Source organism: Kogia breviceps, chromosome 10, assembly GCF_026419965.1.
Source record: "Kogia breviceps isolate mKogBre1 chromosome 10, mKogBre1 haplotype 1, whole genome shotgun sequence".
Taxonomy (NCBI): Eukaryota; Metazoa; Chordata; class Mammalia; order Artiodactyla; family Physeteridae; genus Kogia; species Kogia breviceps.
In genome coordinates, this window is record NC_081319.1 from 76,160,104 (window position 1) to 76,181,015 (window position 20,912).

General features: G+C 52.5%; 3 protein-coding genes across 7 annotated transcripts in view; 2 read left to right on the forward strand and 1 right to left on the reverse strand.

Moving 5' to 3' along the window:
* The window catches only part of PPP2R5D (protein phosphatase 2 regulatory subunit B'delta), a 19,437-nt gene extending 14,657 nt beyond the window's left edge, over positions 1-4,780 (forward strand). The window contains exons 5-16 of the mRNA XM_059075660.2: positions 15-125; positions 247-339; positions 769-899; positions 1,037-1,096; positions 1,203-1,311; positions 1,507-1,560; positions 1,868-2,038; positions 2,145-2,272; positions 2,916-3,017; positions 3,112-3,184; positions 3,327-3,443; positions 3,590-4,780. Of these exons, the coding sequence (XP_058931643.1) occupies positions 15-125; positions 247-339; positions 769-899; positions 1,037-1,096; positions 1,203-1,311; positions 1,507-1,560; positions 1,868-2,038; positions 2,145-2,272; positions 2,916-3,017; positions 3,112-3,184; positions 3,327-3,443; positions 3,590-3,727 (1,287 nt within the window). The 3' untranslated portion in view covers positions 3,728-4,780. The remainder of the gene's footprint in view (positions 1-14; positions 126-246; positions 340-768; positions 900-1,036; positions 1,097-1,202; positions 1,312-1,506; positions 1,561-1,867; positions 2,039-2,144; positions 2,273-2,915; positions 3,018-3,111; positions 3,185-3,326; positions 3,444-3,589) is intronic.
* On the reverse strand, positions 4,662-8,321 carry MEA1 (male-enhanced antigen 1). 4 transcript variants are annotated; one of them, XM_067006237.1, is made up of 4 exons: positions 8,253-8,321; positions 5,551-5,830; positions 5,362-5,464; positions 4,662-5,057 (listed from the first exon to the last, which is right to left on the reverse strand). In XM_067006237.1, exons 2-4 carry the CDS (start codon positions 5,818-5,820, stop codon positions 4,906-4,908), a joined length of 525 nt encoding a protein of 174 aa, XP_066862338.1. In that variant the 5' UTR covers positions 5,821-5,830; positions 8,253-8,321; the 3' UTR covers positions 4,662-4,905. The 4 variants fall into 4 exon arrangements, with proteins under 4 accessions (XP_066862338.1, XP_058931688.1, XP_058931687.1 ...); XM_059075705.2 differs by lacking the exon at positions 8,253-8,321 and adding an exon at positions 6,316-6,386; XM_059075704.2 differs by lacking the exon at positions 8,253-8,321 and adding an exon at positions 6,207-6,359.
* Positions 6,533-18,074, forward strand: LOC131763470 (kelch domain-containing protein 3). Of its 2 annotated transcripts, XM_059075681.2 has the most exons (15): positions 6,634-6,778; positions 8,968-9,180; positions 9,359-9,535; positions 9,688-9,803; positions 9,992-10,063; positions 10,173-10,386; positions 10,465-10,551; positions 10,696-10,804; positions 10,932-11,005; positions 15,984-16,131; positions 16,263-16,329; positions 16,406-16,510; positions 16,800-16,874; positions 16,983-17,100; positions 17,540-18,074. In XM_059075681.2, exons 2-15 carry the CDS (start codon positions 9,027-9,029, stop codon positions 17,674-17,676), a joined length of 1,653 nt encoding a protein of 550 aa, XP_058931664.1. In that variant the 5' UTR covers positions 6,634-6,778; positions 8,968-9,026; the 3' UTR covers positions 17,677-18,074. The 2 variants fall into 2 exon arrangements, with proteins under 2 accessions (XP_058931663.1, XP_058931664.1); XM_059075680.2 differs by lacking the exons at positions 15,984-16,131; positions 16,263-16,329; positions 16,406-16,510; ... (1 more) ...; positions 16,983-17,100; positions 17,540-18,074 and adding exons at positions 11,129-11,207; positions 12,319-12,939 and having other exon boundaries at positions 6,533-6,778.
* Positions 18,075-20,912: the final 2,838 nt, after the last annotated feature.

Below are 20,912 nucleotides of genomic sequence, written 5' to 3' on the forward strand. Positions count from 1 at the left end.
TCCCTACCCCTCAGTTTTCAGTGAACCTCTTCCGGACGCTGCCACCTTCATCAAATCCCACTGGGGCCGAGTTTGACCCCGAGGAAGATGAGCCCACCCTGGAGGCCGCCTGGCCGCATCTCCAGGTACCAGAGCAAAGGGGGCAGGGGCCTGGCTGTGGGCAGTGGGGCACTCTGAGCCCTGCAGCAAGGGGGCTCTCCCAGTCCTTGGGGAATGCCTCTAAGTGATGCTCCTTTCCCCCCGCAGCTCGTGTACGAGTTTTTCTTACGTTTCCTTGAGTCTCCCGATTTCCAGCCAAACATAGCCAAGAAGTACATTGACCAGAAGTTTGTCCTTGCTGTGAGTTCCAGCCTTCCCCTCCTTCCAGTCCATGAACTCTAGCCCCACGTCCCCTGACTCCATTCCAAGCTGTTCTTTTTGCTTCTGCTGAATATAGGTACTGTATTGGGTTTCAGCTGTGTCTGGTGCAAATTGACCATGGGGGTTAAACAAACCTACTCTGTCCATAAGAAGCTTCCAGCATAATGGAAGGAAACAAAAAAGTAACACTGTTACCCTCCCTCCCCACCCCCTCACCCCAATGGGGAATGCAGCATGTATTCCCAGACATCACCTGGGGTAGAGCAGTACAATAGAATCACTCTTCCCAGAGACTCGTCTCCACGCACCCTCTTCAGAGGGCTTCCTCTGGCCAGGAGCCAAGTCACCCCAGCCCTGGCCTTCCCCAGCTCCTGCCTCACTGCCGCCTCTCCTCCCGCTTGCTCCCAGCTCCTGGACCTGTTTGACAGTGAGGACCCTCGAGAGCGGGACTTCCTCAAGACCATCTTGCATCGCATCTATGGCAAGTTTTTGGGGCTCCGGGCTTATATCCGTAGGCAGATCAACCACATCTTCTACAGGTGAGGCCAGGAGCCTGGGCTCAGGAGCAAAGCAAGCCCCTCACTAAGGTGGGGTGGGAGAAGGGTGGTAGACGGGACTTCACAGAATGCTGGAGGGGCATCAGGGGTTATCAAGAGAGTCTTTGTTCTTCCCTCAGGTTCATCTATGAGACAGAGCATCACAATGGGATTGCCGAGCTCCTGGAGATCCTGGGCAGGTGAGAGGTGGGGGAGGGGCACACGTGCCTAGAAAAGGTCGGGAGGATTGGTGCATTGAGCTTGGACCTGGCCCTTTGGTCCTGACAACCCTCCCTTAACTCCCAGCATCATCAATGGCTTTGCCTTGCCCCTGAAAGAAGAGCACAAGATGTTCCTCATCCGTGTCCTGCTTCCCCTTCACAAGGTCAAGTCTCTGAGTGTCTACCACCCTCAGGTGAGCTGCCTTCCTCCTGATGATCCCTGGCCCTGGCTGCAGAGAAGAGAGGGAAGGGGAAGCATTCCAGCCGTGATGGGGTGGAATTCCTCTCTACGCCTCCCCTTCTGTTCTGGGGTCTGGTTTCTGTCACCGACCTCTCTGCGACCTTCTGAGCCCTGCACCTCACCTCCTTTCTTTCTCAACCTTCTGCAGCTGGCGTACTGCGTGGTACAGTTCCTGGAGAAGGAAAGCAGCCTCACTGAGCCGGTAACTCCCCTGCCGGGCCCCAGGGTCCGCCTCTCCGTCAGCAGCACTTGCCAGTTGGTACCTATCGAGCAGTGCCGTAAGCACTCGGGGGGATGTAACCCGACGGGTGACATGGTTTCCTCTCTAAAGGAGAAGTAAAACCTTTGTACACCTAGGAAGCATCCAAGCCAGAGAAACATGAGCACTTACTTAGCTGAGGCCACCCAAGCTGTGCCTACCAGGGTTGGGGGGAAAGGGCAGGATGGCTTCCTGGAGACCGACAGGGGTTGAGTGAGAATTTTATTCCTGTGTCCTCCTCTTCTCGCAGGTGATCGTGGGCCTTCTCAAGTTCTGGCCCAAGACCCACAGCCCCAAGGAGGTGATGTTCCTGAATGAGCTAGAGGAGATTCTGGATGTCATTGAACCTTCAGAGTTCAGCAAAGTGATGGAACCACTCTTCCGCCAGCTTGCCAAGTGTGTCTCCAGCCCCCATTTCCAGGTGAGACCCAGACCCAGAACATCCCAGCCCCTGCCTCCCAGAAAACTGAGGGGGTTCTTCAGCATAGTGAGCCATATCCCCACTGAGTGTCGCCTGTCTCCACCAGGTGGCAGAGCGTGCCCTCTATTACTGGAACAATGAGTACATCATGAGCCTGATAAGTGACAATGCTGCCCGAGTCCTTCCCATCATGTTCCCTGCACTCTACAGGAACTCCAAGAGTCACTGGAACAAGTAGGGAACTGGGGTGGCACTGGGCACTGAGGATGTGGTTTTGGAATGTGGGAGGGTGTGGATGGACTCGAGCCAGTGGTCTCATCTGGTCCCTCAGCAAGCCGGGCTGGTGCCCACTGCATATTAATAGGGCCTTGAGGGACTGACCGGGGAGAAAAGATACCCATGTGAGATCTGTGCTACCCAGCAGCGGAGCAGTGGCCTCTGTCGCATCTCTTCTTGAGGTCAGATATTCTGCAGCTTTGGAGATGTAATTCCATGTTGTGAGAAGCTGATGTGATCCTCTTAGTGTGTATTAAATCCCAGCATTGTAAAAAGGCTTTCCTGCTTAAAGCAAGTGTGCTGGGAGGCCATTAGTGTGGGCTAGAAGAGTAGGAAGTAGTGGGGAAAAGGGAGCTCTTGGAACACAGGGTGCGGGAAGGATGGACAGGCAGACTCATATTTGTAAAGGGTTTGAACTGCCAATCTCAAGTCACATGATTTGGCCAGAGCGATGAGCTTACACTGTACAGAGGCTGGTGGGATGGGAGTAGTACATGAGAAAGCTCTTAGCAGAGACACCTTGTGGGAGAGAGCAAATTGAGGTCCCGGCATTGAGGGCAGGCTCTGGCCTCTTATACCTCGTCTTTCTTCCTGGTGGCAGGACAATCCACGGCCTGATCTACAATGCCCTGAAGCTGTTTATGGAGATGAATCAGAAGCTGTTTGACGACTGTACACAACAATACAAGGCAGAGAAGCAGAAGTGAGTCTCTCTCTCCTTGGGGGTGTTTCTCTTCCACACCAGCCCCCTGTGCTTCTCTCCCAAGCCCACCCCAATCCTGTCTTTGCTCCCTCAGGGGCCGGTTCCGAATGAAGGAGAGAGAAGAGATGTGGCAAAGGATTGAGGAGCTGGCTCGCCTTAACCCCCAGGTGAGGCGCTTCTGCCTTTGCCCTGAACTGAGGGGTCCAGCCTGGGTGGGGGGAAGGTTTGTCTGAGGAGGGGCAGGAAGCAAACAGGGTCCCCAGACTTCCCAAGTGGCTCTTGCCACTTGTCTGCCTCCTTTCCCCTCAGTATCCCATGTTCCGAGCGCCTCCACCACTGCCTCCCGTGTACTCGATGGAGACGGAGACCCCCACAGCAGAGGACATCCAGCTTCTGAAGAGGACGGTGGAGACAGAGGCTGTGCAGGTGGGAGGGCACGGGGAGCAGAAAGACAAGACAGCCCTGGGAGGGAGAGGAGACAGGAGCTGCAGAGCCAAGGAATCAGGGCAGGAAACAGTGGGATTTCTCGGGACTTGGTCACCATTCCTCACCTTCTGCACATCCCCACACAGATGCTAAAGGACATCAAGAAGGAGAAAGTGCTGCTTCGGCGGAAGTCAGAGCTGCCTCAGGACGTGTACACCATCAAGGCACTGGAGGCGCACAAGCGGGCGGAAGAGTTTCTAACTGCCAGCCAGGAGGCGCTCTGACCTCCTCATCCTCCCACCACAGGGCCACAGCCCACCCAGCCCTGGGACACTGCCCCAGCCCTCCACCTTCTGCTCTCCACTGGCTGACTTGGGGCAAGGCAGGGCCTCTCCGCTCTAGGGAGGGGGATGAGGCACTTGAAGTGGGGACACCCCCAGAGTGGTCCCTCTTCTCCCCCCAAATGTGTTCATGCCTCCCTGCGGCTAGTACAGACAGGCTGAGCACTCAGACAATTTGGGGATGCCTGGCCCCCTCCTTCTCCGTATCCCACAGCTACCTGAGGCTGCTCTGAGAAATACACACGGGAATAATATGCTCCTCTTCTCTCCCCTTCAGCCCCATTTGAACTCCAGGTGTCTCCTCCTTGTCTCCCTTCCCTGCAGGCATACAGGGAGCAGCAGGAGATGATTCTCACCAAAGTAATGTCAAACCCCATTGGCCCCTGGAGTGAATTAGCTGGAGGGGAGCCAACCCCCAACAGCACAAATAGGCCCTCAGCCCCAATAGTGTGCAGGCTGATGGGGTTGCATTATTTCCTCTTACCCCTGCCTGATCAAGACAACATGGGAGAGCAAAAGGAGAAAAGCATAGGCTTTGGACAGTAGGTGATGAATATAGGGCCCAGATGGACCAAGAGAAGGGGATGAACAAACACCCTACCCTGTGCCCCCTCTTTGGTGAGCAGCAGCCCTGGGATCACTGACATGGAAGGGACCATCCTGGGGCTGACTGCTTTCCTGTGCTGTTGGTTGGTCCCCAAAGCTAGGAACAAGGAAGCAGGGGGCAGTGCCCTAAGCATGGCTCCCCCCAACACCTATTTATTTCCCTGTTTGTGCTGATGCTGGGCAGGCTCTCACTTGTCCCTTTCAGGAACCTTGGAGGGGCTCGGGACTCGGGGGGGCCAGACCCGGGTTCCAGGGGCACAGGCAGTGCAGCTTTTGGCTGTGTACATAGGGTGCTTTATTCCCCACAGAGTGATACATGCTAAGGTGGGTTGGGCTTGGACCATTGTCCCCATATGTACAGAACTGAATAAAGTGGGTCTCTGAGAAGAAGTCTGATTTGCCTTGACGTGGAAGGGAGATGGGGAGGATGGAGATGGACATTACAACCAGGATGTTTTCAGTCCTGTGCTGGTTCTGGCCTGGAATGCAGGGAGATAAGGCACCTCTCAGGGTGATCACTTCCAGGAAGGGGCAGCCTGCCGGGCTTGGAGGGCCTTCTGTACCACATCTTCCCACTGGGCATCTGATATCTCCCGAGCCCAGGCAGGAACCCCTGGCGCAGGCAGGCTTACACCAGCCATCGTCCTTTTCACCAGCTCCACATGTTCTGAAATCACAGGCAGACCAGTTAGGGGGTAGAAACAATAAGACTAGCTCCCCTCCCCGTTCGTTGAATTAACCCAGAGCTTTTGGGCTAGAGAGGTCACTGAATCTGTCCTGTTATTCCTAGGCAAGCCTGCCCATCCCCCCCAGCCTAGAAGAATAGCATTTCACCTGGATTCTGAAGTCTGCAAAATCTTGGACTACAAACTTGTTTTAGGAACAGGGTGTTCCTCTGACTTCCCTCTACTGGCACTAACCAGTTCCCTTCCTCCATTATTATTCCAGAATAAAAGAATGATCTCTTTTACCTGGGTCCATGGGAATAGAGCTGTGGTTGCTCGATGCTGTAGCTCCCTCCTCATCTTCATCCTCGCTTTCTAATGGTGGGTCTGGCAAATGAAGCCCCAGGGCCTGCAGAGCCAGAGACGACAGTTCAGGGCCAGTCCTTCAAGGACTCCAGCTTCACCTGCTCAGGAACAATGCCTCCTCCACCATACCTGGATCCGATCCTGGATATCAGCAACTACATCTTCTCCATCCCCCACTGGTGCCAGCTCCACCTCCTCTTGTTCAGGATCTTGGTTCAGGGGCTGGTAGGAGTAGCCAGCTGGTCCTGCCTCCGTTTCCTCTTGCTCTTCCTCTGGTTCCTCACTGCTCCAATCCCCAGTGCCTTCTGTAGGGCCCTGGTGTGGCCCGAGTTCCTCAGTCTGATTGGGGAAGATACGTTCAGGACCCATGGTGTCTCCCCCTAGAACTACTGCTGCCATCGGGCAGGGGCTGCAAGAACAGGGCGGCAGGAGAATAGTGATCGGATAAAATTAAGTCCACCTTCAGCCTCTCGTCCAGCTCCTTGTGGTCTCCTCCTACGTCACGAAACATTTAAACGCCCCAAGTTTCCCGCCCCATTCCCCACCATCCAGCCTCTCCTGGGCCCTTCATCTCTTAAGCCGACTTATCTCCAACGGAGGCCCACCCGCCTTACTCCGCCAATTCTTAACAGCCCAGCCAGAGGCCATGCCACCGCCCAAAAGACACCCCTTCGAGAACGCCCCTCCCCCCCAGTCCACTTAGGAACTCCGGGTCGCCAAATAAGCTCCCCTAGACAAGGCGTACCCGCCCCCTTCTCTCCTCTCCAAGGGGTTCCCCTCTGTACCGCCTGACGAACGCCCTTCGGGTCCCAGAGGCTTCCTTCAAATGGCCCCAGGTGCGGCGTCCCCAGCCGCCCCACCGATTCTCGGCGCTGGCGTTTCCGCGCGCCTTACCCGCTCACAGCCCGCTGCCAAACTCGCACCTTCACTTCCGGCGCGGCAGGACGTGCCGGGGTGCCTAGTCCTCCAACCCTGCCGCGCGCTCATGATTGACGCGAGCGAGGACGAAGAGCCCGCCCCTTGCCCCGCCTCCACCGTCTTCTTCCCGGACAACCAAGGACTACATTACCCAGTAACTCCCGCGATTTTTGACACGTATCTGCACATGCCCAGAATCTCCAGGCTCCTGCCCCCCCTCTTCAGCCCCTGACGTCCCTCCGGAACCCCGTGAACTACAAGTCCCGGTAGGTTTCGAGCACTTAGCTCTGACTGCTTGTGCGCAGACGGTTGCCCGCCGGAAGGACAGAGCCTGGTTGTGTTTATCTCGTTGGGGACCGAGTCGTCGGTTGGCGTGTAAGGCGTTCTAGGCTGCAGGCAGCGCGAGGACCCGCGGCCCCGCCCCGGCCCGGCCTGGCAGGTAGCCCGGGGTGGGTTGAGGGACAAAGAGAATTATAGGGGCTGGGGACGCCCATGCTTAGCGCTGGAGTCGTGGGGGAGGGGCCTGAGAGTGAAGAGGTGGGGGTGGGGAGGGAGCTAGGGGGATGATGGGAAAGGAAAGTGTTAATGGGGAAAGAAGGGCTCCGGGAGGATGGAGAGGAAACCAGTGGGATAGACCTGGTAGCCGGAGGAGGCACTAAAGGAAATTGGAAAGAAGATCGGGTTATGGGGAGAACAGGGAAGCTGAGGATAATGGAAAAAAAGGGCGGGGGTGTCTGGAGTTGTGCGGGAGGGGAGGTTGGGATGACTGGGAGACGACAGGGGTAGCGTTATATACAGGGAGGAATATCTCTGGCGGAAAGGGGTCAATGGATATTAGCTTTTTTCCCCTTAGTGGAAGAGGGAAAATGGAGGGCTGTCGGGGTGGAGCTTGGAGTTGTGGGAGAAGGAAGAAGGAGAAAACGGCAAAGATCTCAGGAGATCAAGAAGGGCCAGAAACGGGGAGTGAAAATTGCAAGAGAATAGGAAGTGGGGTAGGTACATGAGGGGAATTGAAGCTTGAGAATGCGGCAGTGATGGAGGATGGGAGAGACCCAGGGATAAGAGGAGCCTCTGAGACCCTGGGGGCTTGTTCTCCACGAGCTTGAGGTTTTTTGTTTTTTTTTTTGGAGGAGAAGCTGAGGCTTTTTTCTCCACCTTTGGATGGAATTGCTTCTCTCTTGTCCTCTGAATTTTTTGCCTTACCTTGATATAGCTGAAGTGGGGAGTGGAAGCTATGAGGGAAGATGGACTCCGGTTCTTAAGCTCTTCAACCTCCTTCCTATCTGTCCTTAAAAGCCCAGATCCAAGAGCTTTTGGATTGAGGACAGTAATGAAGTGAGAGTGGTTTCCTGAGGGGCTATTTCAGGTTTGGCAGAGTGGCTATTTAAAGCATGGGGTTGGGGGTTGAGGGAGGTTGAGCAGGGGCAGGAGGGCTGGAAGCCAGCTGAAACCTGTGTGTCTTTCTTGCGAGGGGCCTCCCTTACTTGAGCTTTTTCTTTGCCTGAGATTCTGCCTGGCTCTTCCCTCCCAGGGCTTCTTTTTTTTTCCCATTCTGCCAGGGCTTCTTGAACAGGGAGCAGATGATCTACCCAAACCCAGCAGGTGCCTGCCAGAGCAGGCAATGCCAGCTGCAGGATTTGCCTGACAGAGCCTTCAGATGTACCCATTATCACTAGGTTAGCGGGTTGTCTTTAAGAGACCATGATCTCTCATGCCTGGGTCTTTTTCTTGTCCTGCCCAAGGGCATTTTGCTTTCCTTTCCCTTTCCAGTGCACACCCCCACCCCTGTCCCCTTTCAGAACCCAAGTGGGAGAAGAGCTGCTGGAAATAGCTTGTTCTCTACCACAATGGCTAGGTTGGGCAAATGGCAAGAGGAGAAAACCCTACCCCCTCAATCCCCAGCACACACATACCTTTCTGGCTTAAGTTCTTGGCAGCATGCCAGGCATAGCTGTCAAAGGAACTCCTCATGCCTGTGAGGGGCCCTGGGTAACCCCGATGCAACAGCTCTGCTTGACAAGACCCCCCTATGAGGGGCTAATCATCCATGGAGGTCCCTGTCCGGGATCAATCCCACCCCATCTTGGATAGAGGAACTGTTCCATTCTAAAAGCCTAAAAGCTTTTCTGCTTGGAGGCACTCATGCCAGCTTTCAGTGGACTGTCTGGGGTTGGCTGGGCTATTAATAGTTCTGAGTATTTTGAGATCCCTCTCCCCACCTCAAAGAGCACGGAGATTCTTAGAGAGGTGGCAGTAGGCAGAGCAGAGCCAGAAAGACAGGAGAACTCACTGACCTTTGAAGGGGGCTTGGAGCTTGGGTCAGGCCAGTGACAGGGTGCAGCCGCCGTGAGTAGGGGACGACCACGTTGAACCCTTGATCAGCAGTCTGAGCTGGCAGTCAGGTCAGAGTGGCCCCACCCTTTGCTGTTGGAGAACACAGGGCCAGAGCTAGCTTCAGCCCTGACCTCAGCAGCTCCCCTGGAGCAGAGCCAGCCACCTGAGCTGTGGAGGGGTGGTGTGGGAGGGCCACCAGAGTGACACTTAGAGGCAAGGCTAGTCCTGGGCAGAGTCACGGTGAGCCAGGCAAAGGCTTTGCCTGAGGAGTCCGTGGCCCTAACTTGTGTGCAGGTAGCAGAGGCAGCAGGCCGTGCCGGGGGGGCATGTTGCTGTAACCAGTGGCCCAGGGGATGTTACGGTGGACGGTGCACCTGGAGGGCGGGCCCCGCAGGGTGAACCATGCTGCAGTGGCTGTTGGGCACCGGGTGTACTCCTTCGGGGGTTACTGCTCTGGTGAAGACTATGAGACGCTGCGTCAGATTGATGTGCATATTTTCAACGCAGGTAAGCTAACTCGGGCACCATCCCTGGGTGCCCACATCAGGGAGGGCAGTGGGTGGCTGATTGAGGTTTGATGGTGGCCCCCATGGCCAGAGGGGGTGGGGGAAACTAACATGTGGTTTGGGAAAATGTGGACGGCCTGAAGAGAGGTTCCCAGGGCTGAGCAGAGCTGTGCCCACAGTGTCCTTGCGTTGGACAAAGCTGCCCCCAGTGAGGCCCGCCACCCGCGGGCAGGCTCCTGTGGTACCCTACATGCGGTATGGACACTCCACCGTCCTCATCGATGACACAGTCTTCCTTTGGGGCGGGCGGAATGACACCGAAGGGGCCTGCAATGTGCTCTATGCCTTTGACGTCAGTGAGTATGAGTCTCTGGAGGCTGTGTTCTGCCAAATGGTGCCTCGCAGGGCCGGGGAAGGTGTGGGCTGAGGGGGGCTGGGAATAAGGCGTCCCAGAGTCGAGGAGGGAGCGCCAGCTTGCTTACTGGGCCCACCCTCTCCCCTTCTTCAGATACTCACAAATGGTCCACACCCCGAGTGGCAGGAACAGTTCCTGGGGCCCGGGATGGGCATTCAGCTTGTGTCCTGGGCAAGACCATGTACATTTTCGGGGGCTACGAGCAGCTGGTAGGTTTGCGAAGAAACTAGAGGTTTCCCTAGGGTGGGAATGAGAAGGAGGAAGGGGAATTGAAAGTAGTGGAATGGGAGGCTTTGGTTTGCTTGCAGGTTCTGAGGTGGGAAGGACGGAGGGTCGGAGAGTGACCCCTGCTCCTCTCTTTTATTCCTTCCTTCACTTCCTTTCTCTTCCTTGTCAGGCGGACTGCTTTTCCAATGACATTCACAAGCTGGATACCAGCACCATGACATGGACCCTGATCTGTACAAAGGTTGGCCCTTCTTCCTCTCTCCCAGATCCCCACCCTCAATTTAAAGAACCATTGGGAGCTCAAACAGTGAAAGCTGACCCCTCCACCTCCCATCTCTGCTCCTGCCCAGGGCAACCCTGCACGCTGGAGGGACTTCCACTCGGCCACAATGCTGGGCAGTCACATGTATGTCTTTGGGGGCCGTGCAGACCGTTTTGGGCCATTCCATTCCAACAATGAGATTTACTGCAACCGCATCCGTGTCTTTGACACGAGGACTGAGGCCTGGCTGGACTGTCCACCCACCCCAGTGCTGCCCGAGGGGCGCCGGAGCCACTCAGCCTGTGAGTGTCCGTTAGGTCCCTGCCGAGTCCCGGTCCCCCCATTGCCACTACATTCTTGACATTCCTCTCTCCTTCCAGTTGGCTACAATGGGGAGCTGTACATTTTTGGTGGCTATAATGCAAGGCTGAACCGGCACTTCCATGACCTCTGGAAGTTTAACCCTGGTAAAGAGCACTGCCTTTAAGGGAGGAACAGGGAGCAATTGAGGGGGCGTGGAAAGAAAAGAATAATCCTGAGTGGGTGAGGGGCAGGGGTGGAGAGGATCTGGGCTAGACAGGTGTTGAACCTCCATTTAAACTTCTCTTTAGTGTCGTTTACCTGGAAAAAGATTGAACCGAAGGGGAAGGGGCCATGTCCCCGCCGGCGCCAGTGCTGCTGTATTGTTGGTGACAAGATTGTCCTCTTTGGGGGTACCAGGTTAGGAGGAGAGAGGGGAGGGCTCCAGGAAGGGCCTAAGCCTGTGACTAATATGGGAGACATTTAAGCAAGAGGGTCTCGTGGGTAGTCTTCACTCTTCCCTTCATCTCTCTTTTGATCCCTATAGTCCGTCTCCTGAGGAAGGCCTGGGAGATGAATTTGACCTCATAGATCATTCTGACTTACACATTTTGGACTTTAGTAAGTACACGTATTCCCTAAGTGCTTTTGCCATCAGGGTCCCTGTCTTTGGGTGGTGATATCCAGGACTGGACCCTTTCCTCGGCTTTGACCATCTCCCTCTCCCCCACTCCTCCTTTAAAGGCCCTAGTCTGAAGACTCTGTGCAAACTGGCTGTGATTCAGTATAACCTGGACCAGTCCTGTTTGCCCCATGACATCAGGTACAGTGAATGGTTGGAAAGGAGGGACTGGTTGAGGGTGAGTGGGCAGCACAGGCATGACCTGATGGGCTTGGTCTCAGTGTGCAGGAGAGAGAAGACTTCGTTCTGTAATGTGCTTGTGGAGAGGGAGCTAGAAGGAAATATAGAACTGTCAGCTGGGTAAGTTTTATGGAAAAAATGTCCAGTTTTCAAACCAAGCTCAGAGGCATCACTTCTTAATTCCTGAGCTTCTACAGTTATTTTTGTTAATATGCTGAGAAAGTTTGATTAAATCTTAGAACCTAGCTGCAGAGAAAAAACAAGTTTAGGAGCCTCTGGGTCACATTAATTCCAGAATTAAGGCAGGTCCTTCCTAGCTCCTTCCCTTTGAATTCCATTCTTAGGTCTGAATCAAGCACTGAAAGTTATCTTGTGTATAATTGTGCCCTTCTGGGTCATTCTGCGACACTTTCCTCTCCTTGATTCAGTTCAGCTTAATTCTTACTTGCTGAGGGTCTGTATGTTCAGTATTTGGTGATAGAGTATACAAGACTGAACAGATGGACCCCAGGGTGGCCCAAGATGAACACATGTGCAAGTGCCTAGTACCAAGTAGAGTAGAGCCTTGGCATAAGGAGGTACTTTGTAGAGTGACAGTTGTCAAAATAATTTTAATATGGTGGGATGGCTGGGGAAGGCCTCAGGGAGGATAGGAGAGCTGAATCAGGGCCTTAAAAGGATGGGAGCTGAGAGCAAAAACCGACATTCCTGGTGGGGGGAGGGGCATCCTGGTTGGATCTGAGCAGAGGAGGAAAGGTAGGTTGGGAAGTTTATTGAGATGTATACACAGATGTTTTTCTCCAGGTGTTGGGCACTAGAATATCAATATGTAAACATAAACAGGAAGTCCACATGAGCTCGCACGTGGACTAGTGGGTGGTAGTGGATTTGGTGGTGGGTGGAGACCTGATTGTTAACCCTCATAGGGCTGTAAGGAAGAGGTGGCGGTGGGTGGTTGAGCTTTAGGAAGTTGAAGGCACTGGTGTGTTCATTGCTTTGTTTGAGCAATTCTGGACTTGGGGGCGGAGGCTCCCCCTTCTGTCCTTTCTGCCTGTCATTTTTGGCCTTCCAGGTGGGAGCTGAATGCCATGACCACCAACAGCAATATCAGTCGCCCCATTGTCTCCTCCCATGGGTAGGAGGACGTTTCTGCCGCCTCCCTTCCTGAGCCTGCTGGTGTCTTCACTGCCCTTGCCCATCTCTCCCCCGCCTGCCCCTTTGGACCCTGGACTTGGTATACCTCCACATGGAGTTGTTGGACTAGAGGTGTTTTCTGTGCTGTGAACTTAGTGGGGAGCTGCAGGGGGGAGGGCTAGGTCCCTTCCTCCTTGGGCCGAGGGCCCCTTCCCCTTGGTGCTCTGTCCCATTCACCTCCCTCCAACTGCTCCTGGGCCTCTGCTCTGCCCCAGGTCAGCCATGCTCTACTGGGAAGCGAAGGGAATGGGGAGGAGGGAGAAGCAAGCAGTGTCAGCCTCAGGAGCTTCCCCTCCCCACCCCTCTTTCCACCTCTTCCCACTGCTTGAGCCCTGAGCATTGATTGGGAGCTGAGAGGAGTTGTAGCTGTTGGCATGAAATCTCCTTCTCCCTGACCTGGGGAGGGGAGGACCAGCAGATAATCCTACCCTTCCTTGAGCTGTTGCTGTATCCTGACGCTCTCAGCCAGCTCAGATTTTATAAAAATGAATTGAAAGTCTCCAAACGTGTGATCTCTTTTGTGTGGAATAGGCAAGGGACGTCAGGAGTTTGCAGTGGGGCCAGGGTGCTGAGGTTCTGGCTTCTCAACCAAGAAGCATTAGGAAACCAAATACCACCACGGCCTGGCCGGAGTTTCTCTTCGGCGCCGAGTGCAGCGCCAAGCGACAAAAGGGAGGGGGCAACGTTATTTACAGTGGGCACCCTTTTCCGCCCAGGGTGGGCTCCCCAGCCGCCCACCAGCGGCCCGCCCGGCGGTGGGCGGGATCCGCTCCATTGTCACCAAGCCTCGCGGACTCGGCCTGCCTGAGATGCCGGAAGGGGCGGGGCGGTGGCCGCCGGAGCGGAAGTAGCGCCATTAGTCTTCGGCGCGCCGAGCAAGCAGATGCGGAGTGCAAACTCCCGGGAATGGGCGGCTTACGGGTCTCCTCGCGGGGCGCGGGACGACGGGGGCCTGGGGCCCGAGGACCTGCAGAAGGGTGAGGGGACGGCGCCGGGCCGAGAGGCAGCCGCGGAGGTGGGGTGAGGGGCTAGTGGCGCGGCGTGTGGTGCGGGCTCGGAACCTGGAGACTCCGTGACCGTGAGACGAAGTTCTCTGAAAGATGCAAACACCGGGAGCGCCCCCCAACGCACTGGAAAGTGGGGAGTGAGAGAGGATGATTCCTGGATTAGGACATCCTGAGCAGTTTTTTAAAGGGCGAAGAGGGTTTTTCGCAGGGAGGAAACGTTATGTTCAAAAGCAGAGTCAGGAAAGGGGATGGATTGTCGAGGAAGGCTTAGTAGGTGAGGATTCTTAAACAAATTTTGCCAACATTATTGAGCATCTGTTGTGTGCAGGCACAGTTCTAGACGCTGGAGATACAGTAGTAAATAAAGCAGCACAACACTGTCCTCATGAAGCTTACCTTTTAGGGGTTAAAAAAACAAGCAAATTAATGAAAGACAATAAAACACGGAATTTCAGATTTTTAAAGGATAAATTTTTTGAAAAAGGTGATAAGAGCTTTGAAGAGAAAGCAGGGGAGGAGTTACCGTTTTAAGTAATCACAGAAGGCCTCACTGGGTAAGGTGACATTTGAGAAACCGTTTGAAGGAGGTGAGGGAGCAAGCAGTACAGCTGGAGGAAGTGTTCCAAGCAAAGTCAGGTGCAAAGGAACTGAGGTGGGAAGCATACCTTCCTGCTTAGGAACTGCTTGGAGGCTAGTTGACTGGAGAGGAGTAGGAAGGAGGAGATGGTAGGAGATGAGATTAGAGCCAAAACCCGGGCTCTAGGTCACATGGGGTCTTCAGGCTATTACAAAGCCTAGAGCTTTTCCTCTGAGCAAGATGGAAGCCATTGGGGAGTTTTGAGTTCTGAAGTGACATGATGTGTAGGATATGTATGTGGAAATGAGGTGGGAGTGATAAGATCAGATTTACCTTTTGCCTTTATTTTGGAAAGAAAGTTATTAAAGAACTTAAAGTGAAAACTTCAGGTCTGAAGTAGTTTCCTTTTTTAAAAAAATTTTTATTGGAGTATGGTTGATTTACAATGTGTTAGTTTCAGTTGTACAGCAAAGTGAATCAGTTATACATATACATATATCCACTCTTATTTTTTAATTTTATATTATTTTTGGCTGTGTTGGGTCTTCGTTGCAGTACGTGGGCTTTTCTCTAGTTGCGGTGAGTGGGGGCTACTCTTCGTTGCGGTGCGCGGGCTTCTCATTGTGGTGGCTTCTCTTGTTGCGGAGCACGGGCTCCAGGCGCGGGCTTCAGTAGTTATGGCACACGGCCTTAGTTGCTCCGCAGCCTGTGGGATCTTCCCAGACCAGGATCAAACCCGTGTTCCCTGCATTGGCAGGCGGATTCTTTTTTTTTTTTTTTTTTTTTTGCGGTACGCGGGCGTCTCACTGTTGTGGCCTCTCCCGTTGCGGAGCACAGGCTCCGGATGTACAGGCTGAGCGGCCATGGCTCACGGGCCTAGCTGCTCCGCGGCATGTGGGATCCTCCCGGACCAGGGCACAAACCTGTGTCCCCTGCATAGGCAGGCAGACTCTCAAGCAACTGCGCCACCAGGGAAGCCCCAAGACAGGTGGATTCTTAACCACTGTACCACCAGGGAAGTCCTATCCGCTCTTTTTTAGATTCTTTTCCCATATAGGTCATTATAGAGTATTGAGTAGAGTTCCCTGTGCTACAGTAGGTCCTTATTAGTTATCTGTTTTATATATATCAATAGTAGTGTTTATATGTCAATCCCAATCTCCCAATTTACCCCCTACCCAGGTTTTGCTTTTTAGATGCCTCTCCCAGGCTGAAGGGGGGAGCATTGCTTTGAGAGGAGTGAGACTAGAGGTTGGGAGAGCAGTGAGGAGGCTAGAGTACTGATTGAGGTGAGAAGTGCCGAGCGTATCCTGAACCAGAATAATGGCTTTGGTAGCTGAGCAAGGGAGACAGAGGTCCTTATGGGGAAACCTGTGAAGGAGTGATTTAAAAGAGCCTTACAGGATTTCCCTGGTGGCACAGTGGTTAAGAATCTGCCTGGCAATGCAGGGGACATGGGTTTGAGCCCTGGTCCGGGAAGATCCCACATGCCGCAGAGAAACTAAGCTCGCGAGCCACAACTACTGAAGCCTGTGCGCCTAGAGCCCGTGCTCCACAACAAGAGAAGCCACCACAATGAGAAGCCCACACACACACTACAACGAAGCGTATTCCCCACTCGCCACAACTAGAGAAAGCCTTCACGGAGCAATGAAGACCCAATGCAGCCACAAATAAATAAATAATAAATAAATAAATTTATTTTTTTTTTAAAAAAGAGGCTTACATATACACCTCCTTTAGCAAGGTGAGGCCCCAGGTACCTGGAACTGATGGGGAGTTAGGTGTCAGTGTAGTGCCATTACAACCTGTGCTGCTCAGGACCTGCAGTGATTGGTCTGAAGGGGATGTTGGAAAGGATCAGTTACCTAAGGAATGAAGATGGGATGGTGTCTTTGCAGCAGTGGCAGATGCTGAGCTGAGTTGTGGTTCCCTCCCACCCCCACCTACCTTTCACAGGCACATCTCACATGTCATTTGAGGAGCTGTTAGAATTGCAGAGCCAAGTGGGGACTAAGACGTACAAACAATTGGTAACTAGAAACAGCACTAAGAAGCAAAGTTCCAGACCACCTGTCCAAAAAGCATGTGTTGCAGATAAACACAGGTGAGGAGCAAGGCCTGCCCCAGGAGTTGGAGGATAGCTGGGACCTTGAGTAGGTGTCTGCTTTCTTGGGTGGCAGGTGGGAGGCCTTTGACAAGACTGGAGTTCCCCTGACCTGTTTAATTTCTCCATAGGCCTCTGGAAATGTCAGCCAAGGTCCGGGTGCCATTTTTGCGTCAAGTTGTTCCCATCAGTAAGAAGGTGAGGAGGCAGTAAGCTCTTTCTCAGTGAAAGGAGACTGAACAGTTCTTTTATATTCTCTCTGTTCGCTCCAAAGGTAGCCCGGGACCCCCGCTTTGACGATCTGTCAGGGGAATATAATCCTGAGGTGTTTGATAAAACGTATCGATTCCTAAATGACATCCGAGCCAGAGAGAAAGATGTGAGTAACATGAGATTGGTCTGTGGGGATTCCGAGTGGTGAGACTAGAGCACAGGTCAGAGAGTCGGGCAGAGGGGAGCAGGGCGCGTCAATTTACTAGCTGTGTGATCATTGACAATTTACTTAATCTCTTTTTGCTTCAGTTTCCTTATCACAGAAAGATAATAATTCCTACCTCACAGTGTTTATGTGAGTTAACATATGCAAACCTCTTAGAATAATGCTTGGCACAGAGTTTCACCTAACATTTACAGAATGCTAACTGTCATACTTATTTTCCAATGTGGAGCTTGTGAAAAAGCAGCTGAAGAAGCGCCGTTCAGGGGAGGAGCGTGAGAAACTGCAGCAGCTGCTTCAGCAAATGGTGAGTAAGTCAGAATATGGGGGAGGGAGGTGAGAGCAGGTCGAGGCAGGAGGTGATTCACAGTCCCTGCTATTCACCTGTCTCACCGATCTCATCTTTGCTCCTCAGGAGCAGCAAGAAATGGCACAGCAGGAACGGAAGCGGCAGCAGGAGTTGCACCTGGCCCTGAAGCAGGAACGGCGGGCTCAGGCCCAGCAGGGCCATCGGCCATACTTCCTGAAGAAATGTGAGTGGGGCACAGCTATGACAGGCTAGTTAAAGGAACAGGGGTTAGGTGGCTATAGAGGCAGGACACTGTGTTGGGGGTCCATGAGCTCCCTAAGGGAGGCATGAAGGCTGGATCCCATGGTAAGTTGGGAGGAAAGTAGAAATAGTAGGGAGTTGTTGTTTGTAACCATTCTTGTATCCCTAATGACTATGGGTAGGGAGTGTCGTTTTTATCTCTGTCCCATCCCCACATATGTGGGTAGGGCACAGAGAAGGAGCTTATAGTTGGTTGAATTGAGAAAGAGTAGAATCATAGAAGTCATCTTGCTTACACACACCGGTGAACTCCAGATGAGTCACATATCCCTGCATACTGGTTGAGAATTACTGACCTGGGGAAAGGGAAAGAGGCGGGCTTCCTCCTTTGCTTACCGGCTTTCTTTCTCCTTGTCCTCTAGCTGAGCAGCGCCAGTTGGTCCTAGCTGAGAAGTTCAAGGAGCTGAAACGAAGCAAGAAGCTAGAGAGCTTCTTGAGTCGAAAGAGGCGCCGAAATGCAGGCAAGGACAGAAGACATCTCCCTTTGAGCAAAGAGTAGTAAGGAGCTGTCCTCAGCTCTGCCACTGCCCCAGTGAGAAATGCATCTGTGGGGACACATTTGGGCTTGGCCCGTTCTGGTCTTTCCCATTTAAGGGCAAGGGTCACAGCTGCCTGGGAACCCAGCTCGCTCAGAGATGACTCGAGGGCTCTTGGATTGCCTGAGGGCTGGACAAGAAGAGCAGCGCAGCCTTCTGCCATTCCATACTTCTTCTGCTTGGATCTGGGTCATCATGTCCTCAAGTCCTTCCCATTCTTGCCTTAGGGTAATGATTCTGGTATAGAAGGAAAAGGACTGGTGAGGGACCTTGAGGCCAGTTGAAGGCCATAGAGTCTGTGAGTGGCTCCCGGGACTGGGACTTTATGTAGGAGCCAGTTCATAAACACTCATGTCACTCATCTTTTTATTCTGCTTCTTTTGTGGGTGGCCTAGAATTACCATTCCAGGGGCCACGTGTTGGGTGGGCAATATATCTAATGCTCCTACAAAGTGGGAAGTCAGATCAGAGACCCTTCCTATTTAAACTGAACAGATGACACGATCATTCAAAGAGGGAACCAATCCCACAACTCATCTACTTAGCTTTGGTCTTGGATGCAAGGGGAGGTAGAAGGTGGGGACAAAAATATGATAATACGTAAGCACAGCTGGCTCTCGGTACTGTTTGGGTGGAGAATTCATATTGCCCATGTGGACTGGAAAAAATCCTCAAGCTGACAATTCAGTTTAAAGTGATTTCAGGTTGATAGTGCCTTCAGGCGCCTGGCAGAAGCAAATGCATTCCTCTCTTGAGGATTGTACTTTAAACCCAGGCCTCAAGGAATTCCTTCAGATAAAATTTCAAGGAATCTACGCTTACAGTGAAAACAAAGCAAACAAGGAAAAAAAAAAAAAAATCCATAAGCAAGAGTCATTAGGAACAACAGGCAAGAGAATCAGACCAGCAAAGACTGAGATGTTAGAAGTATAAAATACAAAATATAAAATGTCTTACTTATGTTTAAAGAAAAGCTATGGCTGATGAAAAGAATATCAAAAAGGACCAGATTGATTAACAAAAATTTTTAATGAAAAATATACTATTTGAAATTAGAAACTTTATGGTTAAGCTGCAGATAAGACACACCTAGAAGGAGAATGAACTGGAAGTAGATGTGAAGAAGTTACACAGATGGAGCCCAGGGATAGAGAGAAATGGAAACTGAGGAAAAGAGGTTAAACAACACGGAGGATAGAGTGAGGAGATGTGAGACAAATCAGAGTTCCAGAAGGAGAGAGTATGGTAAAGGGGATGAGAATTATAATTGATAATTTATAAACCCTAAGGATCAGGAACACCAGTTAATCACAGACACTGGGGTTGGGGACCTAGATAAATCACAAAAACTACAGAACATTAGATTAACATCTAAAAAGCAGCTATAGGGAATTCCCTGGCAGTCCAATGTTTAGGACCCAGCCTCCACTGCAGGGGGCCCCCTGGTCGGGGAACTAAAATCCTGTGTGCCGTGTGGCGCAGCCAAAAAAATAATAATTTAAAAAATAAAACGCTGTAAAGGAAAGGAAGAGGTAGAATTAGAAGCTAAGACATCTGTTATTGCTTGATGCTTCTGGGATGGGGGAAAAGATGTAGTTCTGATGACAGAAATGCATAAAATGTGCTTCTCCCAATGATTGTAAGATGAGGGCTCTAGCTACCAGTATAGTTCGCCTGTCCCACGGGGAGTGAGGGAGCCAGTGCTACAGGGTCCCCAGTGTCATGTGTGTCAATCCTAGTTTAAAGCCAAAAGACCGATTCTGGCTGATAAAAGCAGAAATAGACTATTGAACTACTGGGCTCATAGAAACACTAAGAAGGCTGGAGAAAAGCTCCAAAAAAGGAGTGGGGGATAAAGTCAGAGCAGTTAAAAGCACTGTAAGTCCTACCTGGGAACCAGTGTTGACGTGAGGATGTCAGTGCTGACACCAGAGGTGCTCCACTTCCCCCTGCTCTGCTCTAGACTGAGGCATTCCTGGCAGAGGCATCGAGTCACCTGGCTGCAAAGGCGATGCTGGGAAAGCCAAATGTCTGGTCTTTCATATGGTGGGAGGTGGGCTCTACCTTCTCCCTAGGTTTGTGGTAGGGAGTTTCTAAGCACAAGAAGGGGGTTCAGGTGAGGGGCAGTCAAGAAACCATAATGTATGTCCACCACACGGCTGTATTGGTCCCCAAGCCTCCAAACTGCTACTTTTCCCCTTCAACGGGGAGCCAGAGATGGAGAGCTCTGAGCTTCAGCTGTGGGTTGGTCTGGTTGGTTTTGGTTTTTATTTACAGCTTTGTTGAGATATCATTCACATACCATACAATGTATCCATTTAAAGTGTACAATTCAGTGGTTTTTCATATATTCACAGAATTGTGTGACCATCACAATTTTGTAACATTTGTGACACCCCAAAAAGAAACCCCGTACCTTCTAACAGTCACTTCTCACTTCTTACCAGTTCCCCCAACTCTAGGCAACCACTAAACCACATTCCGTCTCTAGATTTGCCGATTTGGGGGCATTTCATATAAATGGGATCATTATGTCCTTGGTGTGCAGACCAGCTAAAGGGATATAAGGAATTGAGGCTGTGAGGATGGTCTCACAAGGAGATCAGGGAAGCAAACTTTCATCCCCTGAGTCAGCCAGGAAGTGTTTGCCCTGTGGAGATGGAAAGTTCTGAGGGCAGGGAAGGAGGCTCAGATCTTTACTGGTGCTGGTGAGAGAAGGGCAATCAGGACTGCTCACCTGGGTGGCTGGATTTGGGTACCAGATCAGGCAGATCAAAGTGGGGTTAGACTGTGTGTGGAGGACAGTGGGCAATGTAGGAGCTGGACTGCAGATGGAAATGTGCAGGGTTTGGGCGTCATGGCTGGTGTACTCTTCCTTTAAGGACTGTTGGAGGTTTGTCCATTGCAGATGAGCAGGTGGGTACCCTGTGGGAGACTTCGGGGCAGAGTGACTGGGTGGGACGAATAAGGGGTTGAGCGCCGTGGATGAGACTAGTGGCCTGGAGCTCAGCCCACACCAGAGCCCATGGGGGCAGCAGCAGCGCAGGAGGTGGCAGTGGGAAAGTCCCGTCTGGTCCCCGCATGTGGTGCATGCTGGCCTGGCTACTAGAGCCCGGGGGCTCTCTGGGTTTCTGTGGGAAAGGATAGGCTCATAAAGAGCATGAGAACCCAGAGGCAAAAGGCGCTGGCCCTGCACCGC

What these genes read in the sequence shown, in the direction of transcription:
- MEA1 (XM_067006237.1), bottom strand. Translation starts at nt 5,820, where the DNA reads ATGGCAGCAGTAGTTCTAGGGGGAGACACCATGGGTCCTGAACGTATC. An exon ending in ATATCCAGGATCGGATCCAG is followed by an intron (nt 5,465 to 5,550) that starts GTATGGTGGAGG and finishes CTGGCTCTGCAG; the next exon opens with GCCCTGGGGCTTCATTTGCC. An exon ending in CTCTATTCCCATGGACCCAG is followed by an intron (nt 5,058 to 5,361) that starts GTAAAAGAGATC and finishes CTGTGATTTCAG; the next exon opens with AACATGTGGAGCTGGTGAAA.
- LOC131763470 (XM_059075681.2), top strand. Translation starts at nt 9,027, where the DNA reads ATGTTACGGTGGACGGTGCACCTGGAGGGCGGGCCCCGCAGGGTGAAC. An exon ending in TGTGCATATTTTCAACGCAG is followed by an intron (nt 9,181 to 9,358) that starts GTAAGCTAACTC and finishes CTGTGCCCACAG; the next exon opens with TGTCCTTGCGTTGGACAAAG. An exon ending in GCGCCGGAGCCACTCAGCCT is followed by an intron (nt 10,387 to 10,464) that starts GTGAGTGTCCGT and finishes CTCTCCTTCCAG; the next exon opens with TTGGCTACAATGGGGAGCTG.